This window comes from Coffea arabica, chromosome 4c, assembly GCF_036785885.1.
Source record: "Coffea arabica cultivar ET-39 chromosome 4c, Coffea Arabica ET-39 HiFi, whole genome shotgun sequence".
NCBI classification, from domain to species: Eukaryota; Viridiplantae; Streptophyta; class Magnoliopsida; order Gentianales; family Rubiaceae; genus Coffea; species Coffea arabica.
Genome location: NC_092316.1, coordinates 31,102,819 through 31,122,567, shown reverse-complemented (window position 1 = coordinate 31,122,567; position 19,749 = coordinate 31,102,819). Strand labels below are relative to the sequence as shown.

The following is a 19,749-nucleotide window of genomic DNA, read 5'->3' as shown; positions in this document are numbered from 1 at the left end:
CCGGATTGACAGGGGAATTTCGACCCCTTTGGGGTCTAGCCTCGGCCTCCTATCCGGCCAGATTCTGGCCGGATAGTGACGTGGCCGGTTACTGTTCATCCGCGGCAAATTTTCGTTTTTCGTTTTCTTGTCCGACTGAAGTGCTCGAGCGCTATACTTTCTTGCATAATGATATTATGGTTATAGGAACAAGATAATGGGATAAATCGTTCACTTTGTTGAATTTTCCTTTATATATTAAACGAAATTCGATTTGTTTGCGACCCGTAGTCCTGGCGAGAGCTGGGCAGGCGGTCCGTCGACCCCTCTGGTTCGCCTTAGGGGAAGATGGGGTCGTCACAAGTGGTATCAGAGCCAGGTTTAGATTAACCTGGGCTTGTTAGAAATTTCTTGACTTGGGACTTGTATGTGATTATTTTCTTAAGGGTGTTAAGTTTATTTGCGTTTTCGTGTAGGATGGACGTGCCTAGTGGGTCTAGTGAGAGACCGACCGTGGAACGGGGCCGTGGAGTACTTCCTATGATTAGGTACCAAATCCGGCCAAGAGGGTCAACTGTACGTTGGAGTCCGGCTAGTCGCCTTCGACGTTGTGAGTGCCGCCAGAGGTTTGCCTATCCCAATACTCTAGTATTGGCCGTGGACAAAGAAAGGAAGGAGTTGGCCAAGGATTGTGCAAGGCTTGAAGCTGAAGTAAATCAATTAAGTGAGGCCAACAAGAGGCAAGCTGAGCGAATTCAGGAATTGGAATATGACCTAGGTGAAGGTCAAGATAGGGTGGACGACTTGTGTTCGCAACTTGAGGAGATGCACAAACGTACGGCCAAGAGGGCGAGACAACTAAAGGAGAAAGCCGGATCGATTCTGAACCTATGTGATGACCTAGTAGGGAACGAGTGTGACGAGGACTCTAGTGTAGGAGGTGGGGACGAGGACTCTAGTGTAGGAGGCGGAGTTGGAGGTGAACCCGCCCAAGCGAGTAGGTCCTCTAGTCCCACGGTAGGCTAGGGTCTGGCTTTTAGACCACCTTGGACGGTTTTGACTCTTGTATATATATGGGATACGGAATGGTGGGTCGGGGAGGACCTTTATCTAGTCATGTTGTATAGTGGACTAGTTTTGTGTATATGACTTTTGTATGGCCATTCCGCAAGAGGCTTTCCTCATTTGTACTTGAATGACTGTTTTGGTATATATGGTTAATTCTAGTGAAAATGTTATGACTATGTGTTATGTGTTTAAGTGTGTTATGAAGTGATTGTTTGATTTTGTGGCCATGTTTCTTGTTGAGAACAGGGATGTGTGCCCTTTAGTGTTAAAGTTATATTCATGGGTATATTTTGATTATAGATTGAACTAGAGTGATGGAAGGCACGTGTAGTGGCCGGGGGCGCGGACGTGGGGGTAGACATCCCACGACTGAACAGGGTACGGGAACTGCAGTGCCCGAACCAACTCCTGAACCCCAAATCGATCCCAACGTGCAAGTAGCCGCTGCTATTCAGCGGATGACCGATCTCTTAGCCCAGGTGGTACAACAACAGGGCCCCAACCCTAATCCACCAATTGGCAATCCTGGCAATCCTGGAAACCCTGGAAATCACGTCAAGAGCGAGGATCGAGCTCTCGAACGATTCCAAAAATTCTCTCCGCCTAAATTTCTAGGAGGGCCCGACCCTGATGTGGCCGAACAATGGTTGGAAAAGATGATAGACATTTTCGCCGCTCTACATTACTCGGAAGAGAGGCAAGTGACCTTTGCAGTTTTCCAACTCGAAGGTGCTGCCCGCTCTTGGTGGAACATTATCCGGACGAAATGGGAGCGAGAACAGACACCAAGGACCTGGATGAATTTTGTACGGGAATTCAACGCCAAGTATTTTCCGCCGTTGGTTCAAGAGAAAAAAGAGGACGAATTTAATCGTCTACTCCAAGGGACGCAATCGGTGGCCGAATATGAGAGCCAATTCACACGTTTATCTAAATTTGCTCCTGAGCTCATTTTAACCGAACAAAGGAGGGCTAGGCATTTTCTTCAGGGGCTTAATGTGGAAATTCAAAAGGATTTAGCCGTTGCCCAAATCACTACTTTTAGTGATGCTGTTGAGAAGGCCTTACGATCCGAGAATGCGAGGCTCCAGGTGAGAAACTTCCAAAATCGAAAGCGCGGAGCTGCTGGGAGTAGCTCAACTCAAGGGAATAAGAGTACCCCTCCCCCTCCTAAATTTGGAAGGGGAGCTGGAGGGGGACGATTTTCGAGTCCAGCTAGAGGGGCTTCTTCCCGAGGAAGCCAACCAGGCCGAGGACCGCCGAGGAGCACCACACAAGGGAGTTCCGCTACTGTAGCGCGTGGTCCGTGTAACTTCTGTGGGAAACCCAATCACACGGAGGACGACTGCTGGAGGAAGCAGAATAAGTGTTTGCGGTGCGGAAGTGCGGAGCACCGGTTCGCCAACTGTCCGGTCCAGGCACGTGACGCGAGAGCAACTACCCCGATGACATCTAAGGCTACTTCAAGTCAATCCCGGGTAGACAGTACCAAACCAAAGGTACCGGCACGGGTGTACTCCATTGAGCAACGGCCAGTTCCTGATTCCGCCGAGGTAGTGGAAGGTACGATTCCTGTCTTCCACCGCCTAGCTAGAATTTTGATAGACCCTGGAGCTACCCATTCCTTTGTTAACCCCGAGTTTATGTGTGGAATTGATATAGACCCTGTTATACTTCCTTATGAGTTAGAAGTTAGTACTCCTACGGGGGACCAACGTTTGATTTCTAGCAAAATGTACACAAATTGTGAGATCTGGGTAGGTGAGCGGAAGTTATTGGGGAATTTGATAAGTTTAGCCATAAAGGGATACGATGTGATATTAGGCATGGATTGGTTGGCTCGATACGATGCCCAGCTGGACTGCAAGAGGAAAACTGTTGAATTTCGTATTCCTGGGGAGGCAACTTTGAGGTTAGATGTGAGGGGTAGTCTAGCCTCATCTGCTATGATATCGGGTATTCGAGCTAGGAAATTATTGAGTAAAGGGGCACAGGGGTTCCTAGCTTTTCTTATTAACACTCCTGCTGACAAACTGAAAATAGAAGATGTTCCAGTCGTGAGTGAATACCTTGATGTTTTTCCTGACGAGTTAGTGAATCTGCCTCCGGAAAGAGAAGTTGAGTTTGAAGTTAACCTTTGTCCAGGGGCTTCCCCTATTTCCAAAACTCCTTACCGAATGGCACCTGCGGAACTCAAAGAGCTGAAATTACAGTTGCAAGACCTTCTAGAGCGAGGGTTTATTCACGAGAGTGGATCGCCTTGGGGGGCACCTGTTCTCTTTGTTAAGAAGAAGGACGGGACCTTGAGACTATGTATCGACTACCGAGGGTTGAATAACGTGACCATCAAGAATAAGTACCCACTACCCCACATTGATGAATTATTTGACCAATTGCAAGGTGCGGTGGTCTTTTCAAAATTAGACCTTCGACAGGGGTATTACCAACTTTTGATTAAAAAGGGAGATGTGCCTAAAACTGCCTTCAATTCTCGGTATGGGCATTATGAATTTGCCGTGATGCCTTTTGGACTGACTAATGCCCCTGCTGCCTTCATGGACCTCATGCATCGAATTTTTAAACCTTACCTTGACCGATTTGTCGTTGTTTTTATCGACTACATATTGGTTTATTCAAAAACCCGCGAGGAACATGAACAACATCTGAAAGAGGTCCTACAAACCCTGAGGGAGCACCAGTTGTACGCCAAATTCAATAAATGTGAGTTTTGGCTGGAGAAAGTTTCTTTTCTGGGGCACGTGATTTCTAAAGAAGGAATTGCTGTGGATCCGGCCAAGGTAGAGGCAGTAACTGAGTGGAAGAGACCCGATAATCCCACGGAGATCCGAAGTTTTTTAGGGTTGGCAGGTTATTACCGGCGATTTATTAAAGACTTTTCGAAACTTGCCAGTCCCTTAACTGATTTAACCAAGAAGGGTGGACGATTTCTGTGGAGTGATAAGTGTGAAACCAGCTTTCAAGAGCTGAAGCGGAGATTAACTATGGCCCCTATTCTAGCTTTACGTAATGGTCCGGACGGTTTCACTGTTTACACTGACGCCTCCAAAGAGGGATTAGGGTGCGTACTGATGCAACACCAAAACGTGATAGCTTATGCTTCCAGAAAATTGAAAACCCATGAGCAAAACTATCCTATTCATGACCTTGAACTGGCCGCAGTTGTCTTTGCTCTTAAAAAGTGGAGACACTATCTGTACGGGGTGACTTTTGAAGTCTACTCTGACCATAAAAGCCTCAAATACCTCTTTTCCCAGAAGGAGTTGAACATGAGACAGCGCCGTTGGATGGAATTCTTAGAGGATTATGATTATACCATTCACTACCATCCTGGGAAGGCTAATGTGGTAGCCGATGCCTTAAGTCGGAAGGCTCAGATTTCTGGATTGATGGTGAAAGAGTGGGAATTATTGAGAGTTGTAGGAGAATGGAATCCAAAGCTGGAGCATAATAAGATAACCTTTGGAAACATCCGAGTGACGTCCGTGTTTTTGGAAAGGATCAAGGAAGCTCAAATTAAGGATTCGATGGTTCAAAAGTGGGTAGAAAAGGTGAAGAAAGGAGAAATTTCCGATTTTAATTTGAGCTCTGAAGGGATTTTAAGATTTCGAAATCGCATAGTGGTACCTGATGATGAAACTTTGAGAAGGGAAATTTTGGAGGAGGCTCATCGATCTAAATATACAATCCATCCAGGAAGTAACAAGATGTATCGTGACTTACGACAATTGTACTGGTGGGACAAGATGAAGAGAGAGATAGCTCAATACGTGCAAACCTGCCTGGTGTGCCAGCAAGTTAAGGCTGAACATCAGAAGCCTTCGGGATTGCTGCAACCGCTAGAGATTCCTGAATGGAAATGGGAACATATTACCATGGATTTCGTATCTGGACTACCTAGAACTCAAAAAGGACATGATGCCGTTTGGGTGATCGTTGATCGATTGACCAAGTCGGCTCATTTCTTGCCTGTGTGTGACGGCCCCACCTCCCCCTAAGGCGAACCAGAGGGTTCGGCGGGCCGCCTGCCCAGCTCTCGCCGGGACTCAGTCGATCACTACAATCCTCAAATGAATTACAATATAAATCTCAAATATACATCACATGGTCCACAAACATACATCCAAGTCTCCAATAATTACATGTCACAAATGCAGCGGAAACTGATTCCAATCGTGGAATGTATACTTACATCCATATCAATTTCAAATATTTATACAAGACCAACTCGTACATAAAATAGATCCAAACTTAAACTGTACACGATATAAGCCATCCAGTCATGTGAATAAGCACAACAAGCCCTTCCTTCGCCTTGAGCCCTGTCGGGGGGGAAATAAAACATTTTTGGGGTGAGCTAAAAGCCCAGTGAGTAACCAGTAAAATCAGTAATCAAATAGTTTTCACAAAAATTCATTTCATTGATGTCATGGTTCAGAAATCAGATGTACGTATTTTTGCTCTCGTGAGCCAGTGAAATCATTGTAATGTTTTAGAAGTTCAATAAGTAACCGGGGGTAAAAATGTAATTTTGTTACAGGTCAACGTTTGCACAGTGAGAGTAAAACAAAAGCAGAAAATGACACCACATGGTAATTCCACAAAGCTCAATGAGCTAAAATCTCAATAAGGTTCCGAACATGAAATTTCATAACAAAGCCAACACATTAACCATCAATAATCAATAATTCAAGAAACAATTACAATGGAAAGCGATAGTAACATATTCATTAAAAGGATACCGCTCACATGGAGCTATTCATTTGTTCGTTCCCCTGACATTTCCCCTTATTCCTCCAATTATTTGAAAATTTCATTTTTATAAATAAACCCTCGTTCATCTTTTTATTCGTTCATCCCGTTTTCCGGACGTTGACCGGACTCCACCCATCCGACGTTGGCCGGACTCCACCCATCCGGACGTAGCCGGACTACAAGGTAATACTCGAGTATACCAAATTCACCCAGGGTCACCATATCGCCCGACCGAGTCCGCTTCTGGCTCGAGTCGATCGGTAACGAAGGGCAGTGGCCAGTTCAGCCAAAAGGCTTACATCATGCGCAACTAGCATTTAATCATTAATCATTGAAAATTCATATTTATTTAGGTCGAGTGCGATAAAGTATACACTCGCCTAGAAAACTCGTTTTAACAATCATCGAAAGTACTTAACACATTTTCAATTAATAATGACAAGCCAATAAGTCAAGAATTACAGCAACCAAGGGACACTCATATGCAAGTACGCATGATATGCAAGAAAACAGTTCAAAAGTAACTTTTGGAAACAGTTTAAAAGTAAATAATGCAGGAAACGGTTCATAAAGAACTTCAGAAATAGTTTGAGGTCACTCACCTCAATGGCTCAGAAATCATCCATCATGTATCATTGCCTTGCTCAAACCCAAGTCTTAGATCACAAACTCAATGCAAACAAATCCTTTAAAAGTTCGGACAGCACTTCCCCTACATTTGCTAACTTTTCCAGCCATCATGGCTTCATTATTTCCTCAGCCAGTCCCAAAGGTACACACACAACAACAAGTTCATCCATAGCCATTCAGCAAGCTCCAAGTATTACTAGTGCAAGTCAAGCTAGCGGGAAAAAATCCGGAAATGAAACTTAAGCTCAAAACCAGAAAAACAGTTTTGACGTCATTTTGCGGTAATGGTACCAAAGGCGTTATGATTGTCAGAAGAAGGTGCAAGACCCACCGTTTCGAAGATAAGAGATAGGTCTACAACAATGTAGAAGGCCACTCTCTCCAAATCCTAGCACAACTAGGTCAAATGTGCCAAATACTCAACCGGAAACACCAAAAACAGGTTTACAAATCACATAATGCTGTAATTACTATAACTCAGTCTATACAGGTCCAAATGCCGACATTCCAAAGGCATATGGTAGCTAAGACATCCAGATACATTTCATCAGAAGACACCAACATCCAAATCCAAAGAAATTCCAGTCAAAATGGCCAATTACAAGTGCAGTTTTCGCATTCTGATCAACCCAGAACAGCAATAGTAAAATCGACATATCTCACTCTACACTAATCCAAATGACCTGAAATTTTGTAGGCACTTCAAAATCATCAATACCTACAACTTTCATGTTTTGAGCAAAGTCCAATTCGGCCTCTAACATGGTGCAATAAATTCGGGCAGAATGAAGAACTACAAAACCTAATTTTCTGAAATTTCTTCCAAAACAGAAATTGATTGCACTTAATCACTTTTTCCACCTCCTAGAGTCATTAAACATCATTTCCAATCATCATACATGACCACCCAATCATATCCCTATGAAAACAGAAAAATCCCCAAAAATAATAAAACTTCACCAATTCAACCAAACTCAAGAAATAATCCATGAAATTGCATCTTATAACACCACTAATCATGAATTGAACATCATTAGAGGAAGGAGAGGTGTTCATCCACCACTTACCTTAGCAAAACAAGAGGGAGAGCTACTTGTCACCTTAAGCTTCCAAACAACTTCACCAAACAACTCACTATCACTAAAAGAAGAGGTTTTATGGAGTAGAAACTAGATCAAGCAAGTGTTTTGGAGGATTTGAGCTAGATAATTGCCAAACTTTGAAGAGGTTTTTTCTTCCTTCTTTGCTAGAGAGAGAATCAGCCAAGAGGTTGAAGACAAGAATGAATTTTGTGTGATTTTTAAGATATTTAAGCAATTGGTCAAAAAGTCAAGAAAATGAATAGTAAGTCATAAGCTATTTCCAATACAATGGTGACACTTGTCACCTCCATAAATGCAATCTTATCTTTTCTTTTTCCTCTCACATCAATCAATTCACATCCTCTACTTATCCCTTAACACCCGATAAATTTTCCACAGTATCCGGAATTTAACCTAATTGGCCGAATTTTTCCGAACTTTTCGCACTTGTGGGTCCCACGTCCGTTATATATTCTTAATTTTCTAAAAACTCTCCAATACTAGGAAAATCATTTTAAAACTATTTTTGCTCATAAACTTTATCTGGGGAATTTTTCTAATCAAGAAAATGTACAAAAACGGGCGATTAAAAAAATAAACCCTAGAAAATTACAAAATTTCCGGGTTCTCAAACTCATTTTTTTTTCGGGGCGTCACACTGTGAATATGAAGTATTCCATGGATAAGTTAGCTCGAGTGTATCTGGAGGATATTGTGAGATTGCATGGAGTGCCTGTGAGCATTGTTTCCGACCGAGACCCTCGTTTCGTGTCTAGATTTTGGCAGAAGTTTCAAGAGACCTTAGGGACGAAGTTGAATTTGAGTACTACCTATCATCCTCAAACGGATGGACAGTCGGAGCGGACGATTCAGACTCTCGAAGATATGTTACGAACGAGTATTTTAGATTTCGGGGGTACTTGGGGACAGCACATGACATTAGTAGAGTTTGCCTATAATAACAGCTACCATTCATCAATCCAAATGGCACCGTACGAAGCCCTTTATGGGCGAAAGTGCCGTTCACCGATATATTGGGATGAAGTGGGAGAGAAAAGGATCCTAGACCCTACTATTGTCCCTTGGATGGAGGATGCACAAGAAAAGATTAAGTTAATCCGTCAAAGACTCCAGACAGCCCAAAGTCGCCAGAAGAGCTACGCCGATAATCGAAGGAAGGATCTGGAGTTTGAAGTAGGAGACCAAGTATTCTTGAAGATTACACCGTTACGGAGTGTTACTGCCGGCAGAGGAAAGAAACTCCAGCCCAGATTCGTAGGACCTTTTCCGATCCTTCAACGGGTTGGAAAAGTCGCATACCGACTTGAGTTGCCGCCGAGCCTGTCGCGGATTCATGACGTATTTCATGTGTCCATGCTCAAAAAGTATCACCCCGATCCAACTCACATTGTTCAGCAAGAAGAGATTGAAATCGACGAGGCCCTTACTTATGAAGAGAAACCTGTGCAAGTATTGGATAGAAAAGTTAGGGAGCTGAGGAATAAACAAATTCCCCTGGTGAAAATTCTGTGGAAGAACCACGGAGTTGAGGAGGCAACCTGGGAGATGGAAAACGAGATGAAAACCAAATATCCAGAGCTGTTTACTGACTCAGGTGAGAAATTTCGAGGACGAAATTACTTAAGGGGGAGAGAGTGTGAGACCCCGAAAAATTTTTTTTTTATTTTATTATTTATTTTTTTATTTTCCGGGTATTTATTTTGGGGCTTTTAAGTCTATTTTTGGGGTTTTATTTTATATGTAGGTTTTCTAGGGAATTTTATGAGAAAATATGAATTTTACATCATTTTCTGGGTTTAGGTCAATTTCTGTGCTTATAGAGGTGTACAGTGCATGTGGGACCCACTAGGGTAATCGGTACCGGTAAATGTGACTTTGGGAAATTTTCTATACGGAAGCTTTAGTACCTAGTGTTATGAGCTAATTAGTGGTTAGCTAGTATAATTAAGTTTTTACAAGACAAAGATGTTGGATAAGCTTGGAAAACACATGTTGAGATCTTATTGGAAGTTGGACTTTTGACTTTCACTTTACCTTTCTTATTAAGAGAAAAATTGATCCAAAATTACTCATTTTTCTCTTGCTCATTGCCGACCAACCTTGAAGAAAGAAAGAAAGAAACCTCTTCAACTTTTGCTTCATTTCTTGGCCAAATCTTGCAAACCAACCATTAATCTTTCAAATTTCTCCACAAAACTTGCTTGCTAGGAAGGGTTGAACTACTTGGTGGTTTTTGTTTGAAGAGAAAAGCTATCCTCTACCTTGTATTCCACATTTGTAAGGTAAGCAAGTTAGGAAATGTTTATGTGTTGGTTGTGAGATGAAATTAGTACATGTTAGTGGTTATAGAAGCCATTTTATGGGTTATTTCAAGACTTGTGGTTGAGTTATGGAAATTTTCTATTTATTGAGGAATTTTCTGTTTTATATGATTTCTCATGGTTAGCTAGGTTGTGATGGTATTTTATTGCATGATTTGGAGCCTAGATATGTTAATGGTGTTTAATTGTAGAAAATTTCAGCATTTGTAGGATTTTCGGTTTTTAGGTTTTGGTATAAATTGGGGTTTTTCTATATATGGTATATATGCTAGTAGTTGATGTGTATTTGTTTGTATTGTGGCTTAAATGGGATGAATGGACTAAATTGTGATATATAAGTGTATTGGTACAGGTTGAATGCTTGTGGTTAGGTTGGAAATGTGAAGAAATTAAGGGGTTATGCCGTCCAAATGGTTAGAAATATAGATGGTTTTGTATTGAGAAGGATTTGAGTAGAAAGGGATAAGTTTTGGGTTTTTACTCACATCCCACACCTTAATGTTTCATTGTATTGGCTTTTGAGCAACTTGCATTAGTAAGTTAAACTTGTACGTTGAATTGTGTTTGAGTCTTCAATATGGTTATTTGCTTGTTTTAGGTCGTACCGGTGGGCCGGGACCTACACCTGATTCAAACGTGTGACTTGCTTGAAAATTTGGTGAGTGTACCAGTATATGATGAACATACTTGTTATGTGATTTGAAAGGTCTTGATTTGGGTCGAGAGTGTACTTGATCGCTCTTGACCACTTACTTGCATTTACCATTATTGTTTGGATGTGAAGTGGTATATATACATGATTTGACATTTGATGGGGCAATGCCTTAATATTAATGTGAAATTGAGCTCATGCCCTTAGACCGCTATTCGAGTCGAGCTGGCAAGGGCTTGGGCGATTCGTTAATGAGCCTTTGGGTTCTTAATAGGCGAGTGGAGTGTTAACTCCTCGACCTTGTGGTATACTCGAGTATTACCCTTTTGGAACTATGAGGCGGCGGGCCCGAATAGGGGGTGAATGGTGGAAGGAAATGGTGCGAAGTGGTGTCTACGGATCTTGGATTGTTTAAATGGTTGACGGAGTGTCAACATGTGCGATCAAGTATGGCAATCGGAAACCGGCCCTTGAGGGTCACATGTATCCTTTTATATGTGTATGTTTGTATGAAGGTGTTTATGTATATGTGTTAATAGTTGTATCATGAAATTGTGCATTTGGTACCTCACGAGCGTAAGCTCACCCCCGTTGTTTTGTTTTCCTTACAGGAGCATGATTGGAAACAAGTTTTGATATGAGTTGAGCTAGTTAAGTGATAGTTTTGAAAAGCTCCTCGAGAACTTGAACTTTTGATGTATATGACTTCGTGTACCTTTGAGGTGTAAATTGAACCTTTCTTATGTATATAAGGCATGTACATATATGTCTTTATCAAGTCTTGGATGAACTACATTATGTGTTTGGTGTATTTATGTGAGTACCGTATGCAAACGAAGGAAGAAAGAATTTTTGGCAAAACGCTGCCCAGAATCCGGCCAGTTTCTGGCCGGATACAAGGCCGGATATGCAGGGGAAAAAGAAAAAAATTTGGTTTTGGCTTCGGGTGGCAATCCGGCCGAAGCAATCCGGCCAACTTCCGGCCGGATTTCCGGCCGGATTGATAGGGGAATTTCGACCCCTTTGGGGTCTAGCCTCGGCCTCCTATCCGGCCGAGAATCCGGCCGGGTATCCGGCCAGATTCTGGCCGGATAGTGACGTGGCCGGTTTGTAACGCCCCCACTTCTCCCTAAGGCGAACCAAAGGGTATCCGCGGGACGCCTGTCCAGCTCTCGCCAGGACTCACTACAATCCATCATTCAAAAGCTCGAAATACTTTAAGTAACTTCAATACATAATTAAAGTACTCCAAATATCTCACACTTACAATTATGCAGCTTCCAAGCTTAAATACAACCCAACGGAAAAGGGTACAATAGCCATCCGTTATAATATAACTTAAAGTTTTCAAAAGAAAACAATCTAGTACTACTCACGAGCACCCTTGGTCTCGAACCCTGTAATAGAAAACCACAACGTGGGATGAGCTACACAGCCCAGTGAGGTTCCAATACACTCTAACAGTTCAAATAAATCAAGTAAGTTGGGCATATCATATGCATGGTTCAATGTTACACAATGGCGTGTTATCATGAGGTGATAATCATTGTACGAGTAATTTGAGACATTTATCATGGTATGAGACATTTATCATGAGACAGGTATCATGATATAAGTACATTGGTCAGGTAACAGGTATGGAGCATATCACAGGCATAGTTCAGGATTTCATGTTGACATTTTAGCATGAAACAATTATCATGATACAAGGTAAACATATACGGTAGGATACGGTGTTCCAGTGGAACTCTGTCGGTCATCTGCACCTTATGACTTCTGATCCCCACGGTACGGTCTGGCCATCGCCTTATCCCTCCAGTGGTAATACTCGAGTATACCGAAACGGTGGCCCAGGGTTCCAACCTACCCGACCGAGCCCAGTCCTGGCTCGAGTAGGTCAGTAACCAAGGGCAGGGCCCAAGTTCAGCTTAGAGCTTACAACATGCACAGGTAACCAAGTAATTCGACAAAAGGTAAAATTCATCATTTGAGTAGGTCGAGTGAGGTAAAGTACACACTCGCCTAATAATGATGGACAGCTTCATATAACATGTGATTCATGATAATGAAGTAATCAGGTGGTCAAGTAACCGAGTAAGTTGGTGATCACGTAAGCAGATAACCAAGTAAGCAAGTAACCAAATAGATTAGAAAACGGTAAGTAAACACGGTAAACGGTAAACGGTAAACGGTTAACGGTAGTAATTACGGTTAATTGGTAGACATATGTCATTTCAATAGGCCGCCATTGGCCGTTTTTCACTTTCACCACGTAAGAGTCGAGGAGATTCACTCCAACCGACTTATGCTGTCATAGCATAATTAATCATTTAAACACATCATGTAAATATGCTCTCCAAACATTTCATATCTAGTATTTCAAGTAATCACATAAGTATGCTCTTTAAGCATTTCATATCGAATAGTTCAAGTAGTCACGTAAATATACTCTTCAAGTGTTTCATATCGAATAGTTCAAATATACATACTTCAGGTGTTTCATGTCGAGTAATTCAAGTATACATTATTCAAATATGCACGAGTGTGGCAAATACTTAACATATAGCACTTAACACTTAATAATCATGACATAAGCGTGTCCTAGACTTATTCGATTACGTATTCCTATATGGAACACTCACCTAGTCAAAACAAGCGAGTAGTTCTCAAACAAGCGTTTTAGGTGTCCACTCCGAGATCCTCTTGAATGTCCCCTTGAGTGCCTGAGCAAACAATAATCAACTACCACTCAAAATCATTCTAATTATCGAGGAAAATTGTACACTAGTACAATCTAAGAAATTAACGCGGAGACGAGTCTAAGAGTTCGTGTAACTCGAGGTTCAAAAGTGGGTTTTAAAATACAAGACAAATCTGATTTCCATCTTTGAAATCAAATGTAAAACGATCAAATGATATTGAAGGAAAATGGAGGGTTTGAAACCCTTAGTTTCCTTTAAGTTAGAAAATTCCAGATTTAACAAGCAATATTTGAAAAATCATATTTCACTCTCCACAAGTCCAAAATTGGAAAACTTGGTACTGTTGGAATCCTCTTTCAAAGTACTAAAAGTTCTTAGAAGACACTTTTCCACGAATGTAAGTGAAATGCACTCAAATTTTGGCTCAAAGTTGGTAACTTGAATTACCAAGACAGATTTAAGTTGGTTTTTGGCCAACTTTAGAAATTCGGAAAAATTCACTTGTTTTGAACTAACCTTTGAAATTTGGAAATCAATTAGTGTTGCAATCCAAGAGTATAACAAAACAAGCGGAACGAGAAATGGAGTTTCGAGCACCAAGATATAGTACCTCCAAGTTGCTGAAAAAGTTAAGACTGTTGGGCTATTTTCCAGGTTTAAAACTAGATTCGAAATATCATTTGGTCATCAAGTTGGCATTAGAAATACATCAAACTTGGTACACTAAATCTTCCATGTGTGAACAACATTTCTACTAAGTTTCGTACAAAAACTCTCACGGTAAGGTAGTCATTAAAACAACCAAAGTTTATGAAGAGTTTCACGGCTAAACTACCTTCTCACTTTTCTTTCGTTTACAAACTTTTTGTACCATGAAATCAGTTCCAAATCTCTCCATTATTGAAACCAAGAGTTCATAAACATCCACTGAGCAATTTAAAGACCATTGACATCCAAATTCTAGAAATAAAACTCTCCAAATCAGATTTGACCATTTGCCTAAGAGAAAACGAAAAGTTTTCCAGATTCGATGAGCGAATTTTGTGACATCATTTGCATATCAAAATGGTCTTAGAATATTACCAAATTTTGTACAATTAAACCTCCATATGAGGATTACTCTTCTATCAAATTTCATTTGAAAATTCACACGGGAAGGTAGTTAACTAAACCATCAAAGTTCAGGAAATTTCCCAAGGTAAAACTGTCTTCTAGCTCTTCTTTCCTTTTTAAACATTTTGTCCAAAGCAACCAACCCAAATCTGGTTTATTTGTGAAACAAAGTCCAAGGAACATCTAATCTAAAGTTTGGTAGATGTCGGACATCAAAGTTTCCAAAACAACAAGTCCCAAATCATTGTTAGGCCATTCAACTAGCCAAAAGAGGATTTTTACTCACTGCATCAGTTTCGAAATATGGCCACAACTCACTCAATTCAACTTGGAATTGAGCGTGGTTGATAGCGTTGGAAAGCTCTCTCATAAAGCTGAATTTTATCAGAAGAAACCATTTTGAAATTCTATCCACAAACAGCTCGTTTTTGAGCATCAAGATACAAGTCCTGTCCTGTCTCCTGGAGAGAAACGAAACAGGATAGTGATATTCAATCGAATGGTGTGGCTCACTCAAGTGGAACCAGAATGTAAAATTGGTACCAATGGAAAGCTGGGAATGTCTAGTTTCCAATGCCACAAACGGCACTTGATTTCGACATCGGAGTAAAGAGTTATGGCCGATACAAAATGACTGCCTGGGCAATACGGGAATCATTTTCCAGATTTGCTAACTTTCGAAATCAACTCATTTGACCAACCAAATCATGTTATTTTTCAATGAAATTTTGTACACACTTACAATAATAGATAAACAACATAATCAATTCATTAGAATCTCAAAATCTGGCACAAAAATGGTCGGACAAGGCAGGGGTAAAACGGTCACTTTTGCTCCAAGCACCTCCTTTGATTTTCTACCAACAATACAACATTAATCTACTAATATAAGCACTAAACCACTATTAATTTCATCATCCAACATCAAATCAGTCCTTCCATCAAAAGTGGGAGTTCATAGAGCCCACACACACAAATCCACCATAAACAAGACCACCCACATGCATGCAAGAGTTTATACGTGTAATAGAGCTTCCGTAAACTAAGATTCAAGGAGTTGATCGTCCATTACCTCTCTTGATGAACTAGGACAGAATTTCGGCCCCTTAGATGCTCAAGAAAACCGTGGATAGCAGCCCTCTTTCTTAGCTTGATGTAATCTCCAAGTAATTAGCTAAGAGTGGTTGAAATTTGAAGTGAAATGGAGAAGATTTGGTGAAGAAATTTGGATGGAATTTGAGTTGTTTTTCTCCTTTGTTAGCCGGCCAAATGAGGGAGCAAGAGAGAGAGAGTGTGGTCAGATTTCTAAGCTTCCAAGAGAAGACAATAACTTGTGGCCACAAATCACCCATTAGTCAACTCACATTAGGGTGCGTTTGGCGCGATTCGGCTCAATTCCTCTTGCGTTTGTTTCACTGGTACACTAAACCTCTAATGCATTTATATTCATATAAATATTATTCACTCTTAATTGTCCCAAAATAAGGGTCTAAAGTTCCTCAATTTAAATTGCGCGTGTGAAAACGCGTATCTCCAATTTAAGCGCAATAACGCGAAACTTCCGAGAAATTCTTATAACGATAGTACTAATAACTATCACTTGAGTATTTAAACATTAAAATGCCTAATTTAGGTCCATTGTACATGTCTCCAATATTTCAAACCTATTGTACTCTCAATCGATCAAAATTTCCAAAGACGTGTTCACTATTTTTACAAAACGAGCTTCCGAAAATTAATTTTTGAAACAAGTCATTTTAAAAATATAATGAAACTATATTTCCATGTAATTAGGTCTCAAGAGCTTAGAAAATAATATTCGGAGTAAAAGACCAAATAAATAATTAAATAAGCTAGAAATAGGAGATTAAATAAGTAAATTTTGTGAGTCCTCACACGGTTACTGTTCATCCGCGGTAAATTTTCGTTTTTCGTTTTCTTGTCCGACTGAAGTGCTCGAGCGCTATACTTTCTTGCATAATGATATTATGGTTATAGGAACAAGATAATGGGATAAATCGTTCACTTTGTTGAATTTTCCTTTATATATTAAACGAAATTCGATTTGTTTGCGACCCGTAGTCCTGGCGAGAGCTGGGCAGGCGGTCCGTCGACCCCTCTGGTTCGCCTTAGGGGAAGATGGGGTCGTCACAGTTAGAGAGAGGAGGGTGTTGGTCGGCAATGAGGAGAGAGAAGAGGGAGTGTGATCTGATTTCTTTTAGCTTCCAAAGGAAGACACTAACTTGTGGCCACAAATCACCCATTAGTCAACTCTCATTAGGGCTCGTTTGGCACGTTTTAGGCTCGATTTCTCGCGCATTTGGTTCACTAGTGCACTAAACCTCCAATGCATATATATTCATGTAAATATTATTCACTCTTAATTGTCCCGAAATAAGGGTCTAAAGTCCCTCAAATAAAGTTGCGCGTGTGAAAACGCGTACCGTCAATTTTAACGCTATAACGCGAAACTTCCGAGAATTTCTTATAACGATTGCACTACTAACTATCACTTGAGTATTTATTCATAAGATTACCTATTTTAGGACCATAGTACAAGTCTCCAATATTCCAAGCTTATTGTGCTACTACGCGGATAAAATCTCCAAGCACTATTCACTATTTTTACTAAACGTACTCCAGGAAATTAATTCTTGAAACAAGTCACTTTAAAAATATAACGAAGCTATATTTCCATGTAATTAGGTTCAATAGGTCTAGAAAATAATACTCAGAATAAATGAACAAGTAAATAATTAAATAAGCTCAAATTAGGGTTTTAATAGGAGTTTTACGAGTCCTCACATGAGTCGAGTATTAATTCCTCAAATCTCCAATAAATTTGTATCCATGCGTCTTTTGAAAAACTATCCACGCGTGAGTAGTATATGCTCACTTAGAACTTATTCACCTTTAATTCTCGATTAACTTTTCTTAATCTGCTATTGTCCGTTCTTAATTTCCCCAGGATAATCATACTCTCGAATACAATATCACCTTGAAACACTCGTGTTCATTATTTCTCACTCAAACAATCCTCTAAAAATTGAAGTTGTTAACGGGACGTTTTAAAAGCATAATGAAGACATTATTCCATACGAATGGATTTAAAATGGTCGTAATAAATTATTTGGAAAAAACAGGTGGATTAATACTTAATTAAACCATTAATATTCGATAAAAACAAGAAATTTTTCGGGTCCTCACAGTACCCCTGTCTTTTAGCTTCGAAATGGTGGGTCTTGTACCCTCATCCGATAATCGTAGTGCCTTTGGTGCCATTACCGCAAAATGAGGTCAAAAACTGTTTTTCAGGGCTAAAGCTAATTCCATTTCCGGATTTTTCTGGTTTCCTCTAATGCTTATATATGCTTATGGAACCCTATTGTGATCGTGTTGGCATTGGTTTATGACTTGTAATCGAGTAACCATTACCGACACCTTATTTTTGGGGTGAGCTAGAAGCTCAGCGAGTAACCATTAAAATCAGTAATCAAATCGGTTTCACAATAGTTCATTTCAATGATGTCATGAATCAAATGATAAGTCCAGAAACAATTACATCATTTGCAAAACAGTAAATATGGATTATCAATAATTCAAGAAACATTTACAATGGAAAGCGATAGTAACATTCATGAAAGGATACATTCATTCTCCTGACATTTCCTCGCTCATTTGGTCATTCATTTCATTTCATTCACCCCGTCCCTGGCTTTTGGCCAGGCTCCACCAACCTACATAGGTAATACTCGAGTATACCAAACGTTCACCCAAGTTCCTAATCGCCTGACCGAGTCCGTTTCTGGCTCAAGACGACCGGTAACAAGGGGCAATGGCCAGTTCAGCCCAAAAGGCTTACATTCATGCGCAAGTAACATTTCAATCGAAAATTTCACATTTATCGAGGTCGAGTGCGATAAAGTACACACTCGCCTCGAAAACTCATTTTGGAAATCATTATAAGCGCTTAACACGTTATCAACCAAAATACAAGTCATGAAGTCAAGAAATATAGCAAACAAGGCACACTCAAATGCCAGCACACATGATATGCAAGAAAACATTTCAAAAGTGACTTTGGAAACAGTTCAAAAGTAAATAATGTAAGAAACGGTTCATAAATAACTTTAGAAGTAGTTTGAGGTCACTCACCTCCATGGCTCAGAAATCATCCATCATGTAACATTGCCTTGCTCAAATCCAAGTCTTAGATCACAAACTCAATGTAAACAAGTCCTTTAAAAGTTCGGACAGCACTTCCCCTAAATTTGCTTACTTTTCCAGCCATCATGGCTTCATTATTTCTTCAGCCAGTCCCAAAGGTACACACACAACAACAAGTTCCTCCAATAGCCATTCAGCAAGCTCCAAGTAGTACTAGTACAAGTCAAGCTAGGGAAAAGTCCGGAAATGAAAGTTAAGCTCAAAACCAGAAAAATAGTTTTGACGTCGTTTTGCGGTAATGGTACCAAAGGCGCTACGATTGTCAAATGAAGGTACAAGATACACCGTTTCGAAACTAAGAGATAGGGCTACAATATTACAGAAGATCACTCAACCCAGTTTTGAGTGTAACAAGGTCAAAAATGCAAGAAACTATACCAGAATGACAAAAACATATTCACAGAACGCATTCTAGCGGAAACATCATAAATCAGGCTATCCAAGTCCAAATCCAGAAATTCCAAAACCAGCTGAAAGCTAAGAAACAGGGCTAGAATACATCAGAAGACCTCAACAACCAATTCCAAAGCATTCCCAACCAAAATAACCCATTACAGAAGCAATTCCCAAATTCGGGTAAAACCAGGGCAGCAAGGGTAATTCCATCTTTTCTCAAGCTACGTAACTCCGATTGACCTGAAATTTTGCAGGAACCTCTACAATATCATTCCATACAACTTTCATGAAGACCACTCAGTCTAGTTCTCACCCTAACTAGGTCATATTTACCAAAACAACCCCAGATTTTCTAGTTCGAAGCTCACTGTGTCAGTCCTGATTCATTCAGTCATAACTCAGCACACAAAACTCCAAATCAGGTAATTCCAAAGCCATTTAAAAGCTAAGATACAAGGCTAGAATTCTTAAGAAGACATCAACAACCAAATCAGTAGTATTCCCAGTCAAACTAATCAATTACCAAAGCTGATTTCCAGGTTCGGACAGAAACAGGGCAGCAAGGGTATTTTGGTCGTTTCATAGGCTACCAAACTTGGATTGAGCTGAAATTTTGTAGGCAACTATAAAACCTCATTCTATACAACTTTCATGTTTTGTTCTAAGGCCAATTCGGCCTCTAACTATGATGAACAGTGTCAGGCAGAATTGGGAAAATTGAAAACCCTAATCTGGAAATTTTTGCATTCAAGTGCTAATCTTCCACTAAAACATCTCATTAGCCA

General features: G+C 40.4%; 1 protein-coding gene across 1 annotated transcript; it reads left to right on the top strand.

Annotated features, from left to right (window-relative positions):
* Nucleotides 1-456: 456 nt before the first annotated feature.
* LOC140004765 (uncharacterized) lies at nucleotides 457-5,063 on the top strand. The gene is made up of 6 exons (XM_072044910.1): nucleotides 457-958; nucleotides 1,441-1,873; nucleotides 2,015-2,610; nucleotides 2,710-3,386; nucleotides 3,510-4,229; nucleotides 4,323-5,063. The coding sequence occupies exons 1-6, from the start codon at nucleotides 457-459 to the stop codon at nucleotides 5,061-5,063; spliced, it is 3,669 nt and encodes a 1,222-aa protein (XP_071901011.1).
* Nucleotides 5,064-19,749: the final 14,686 nt, after the last annotated feature.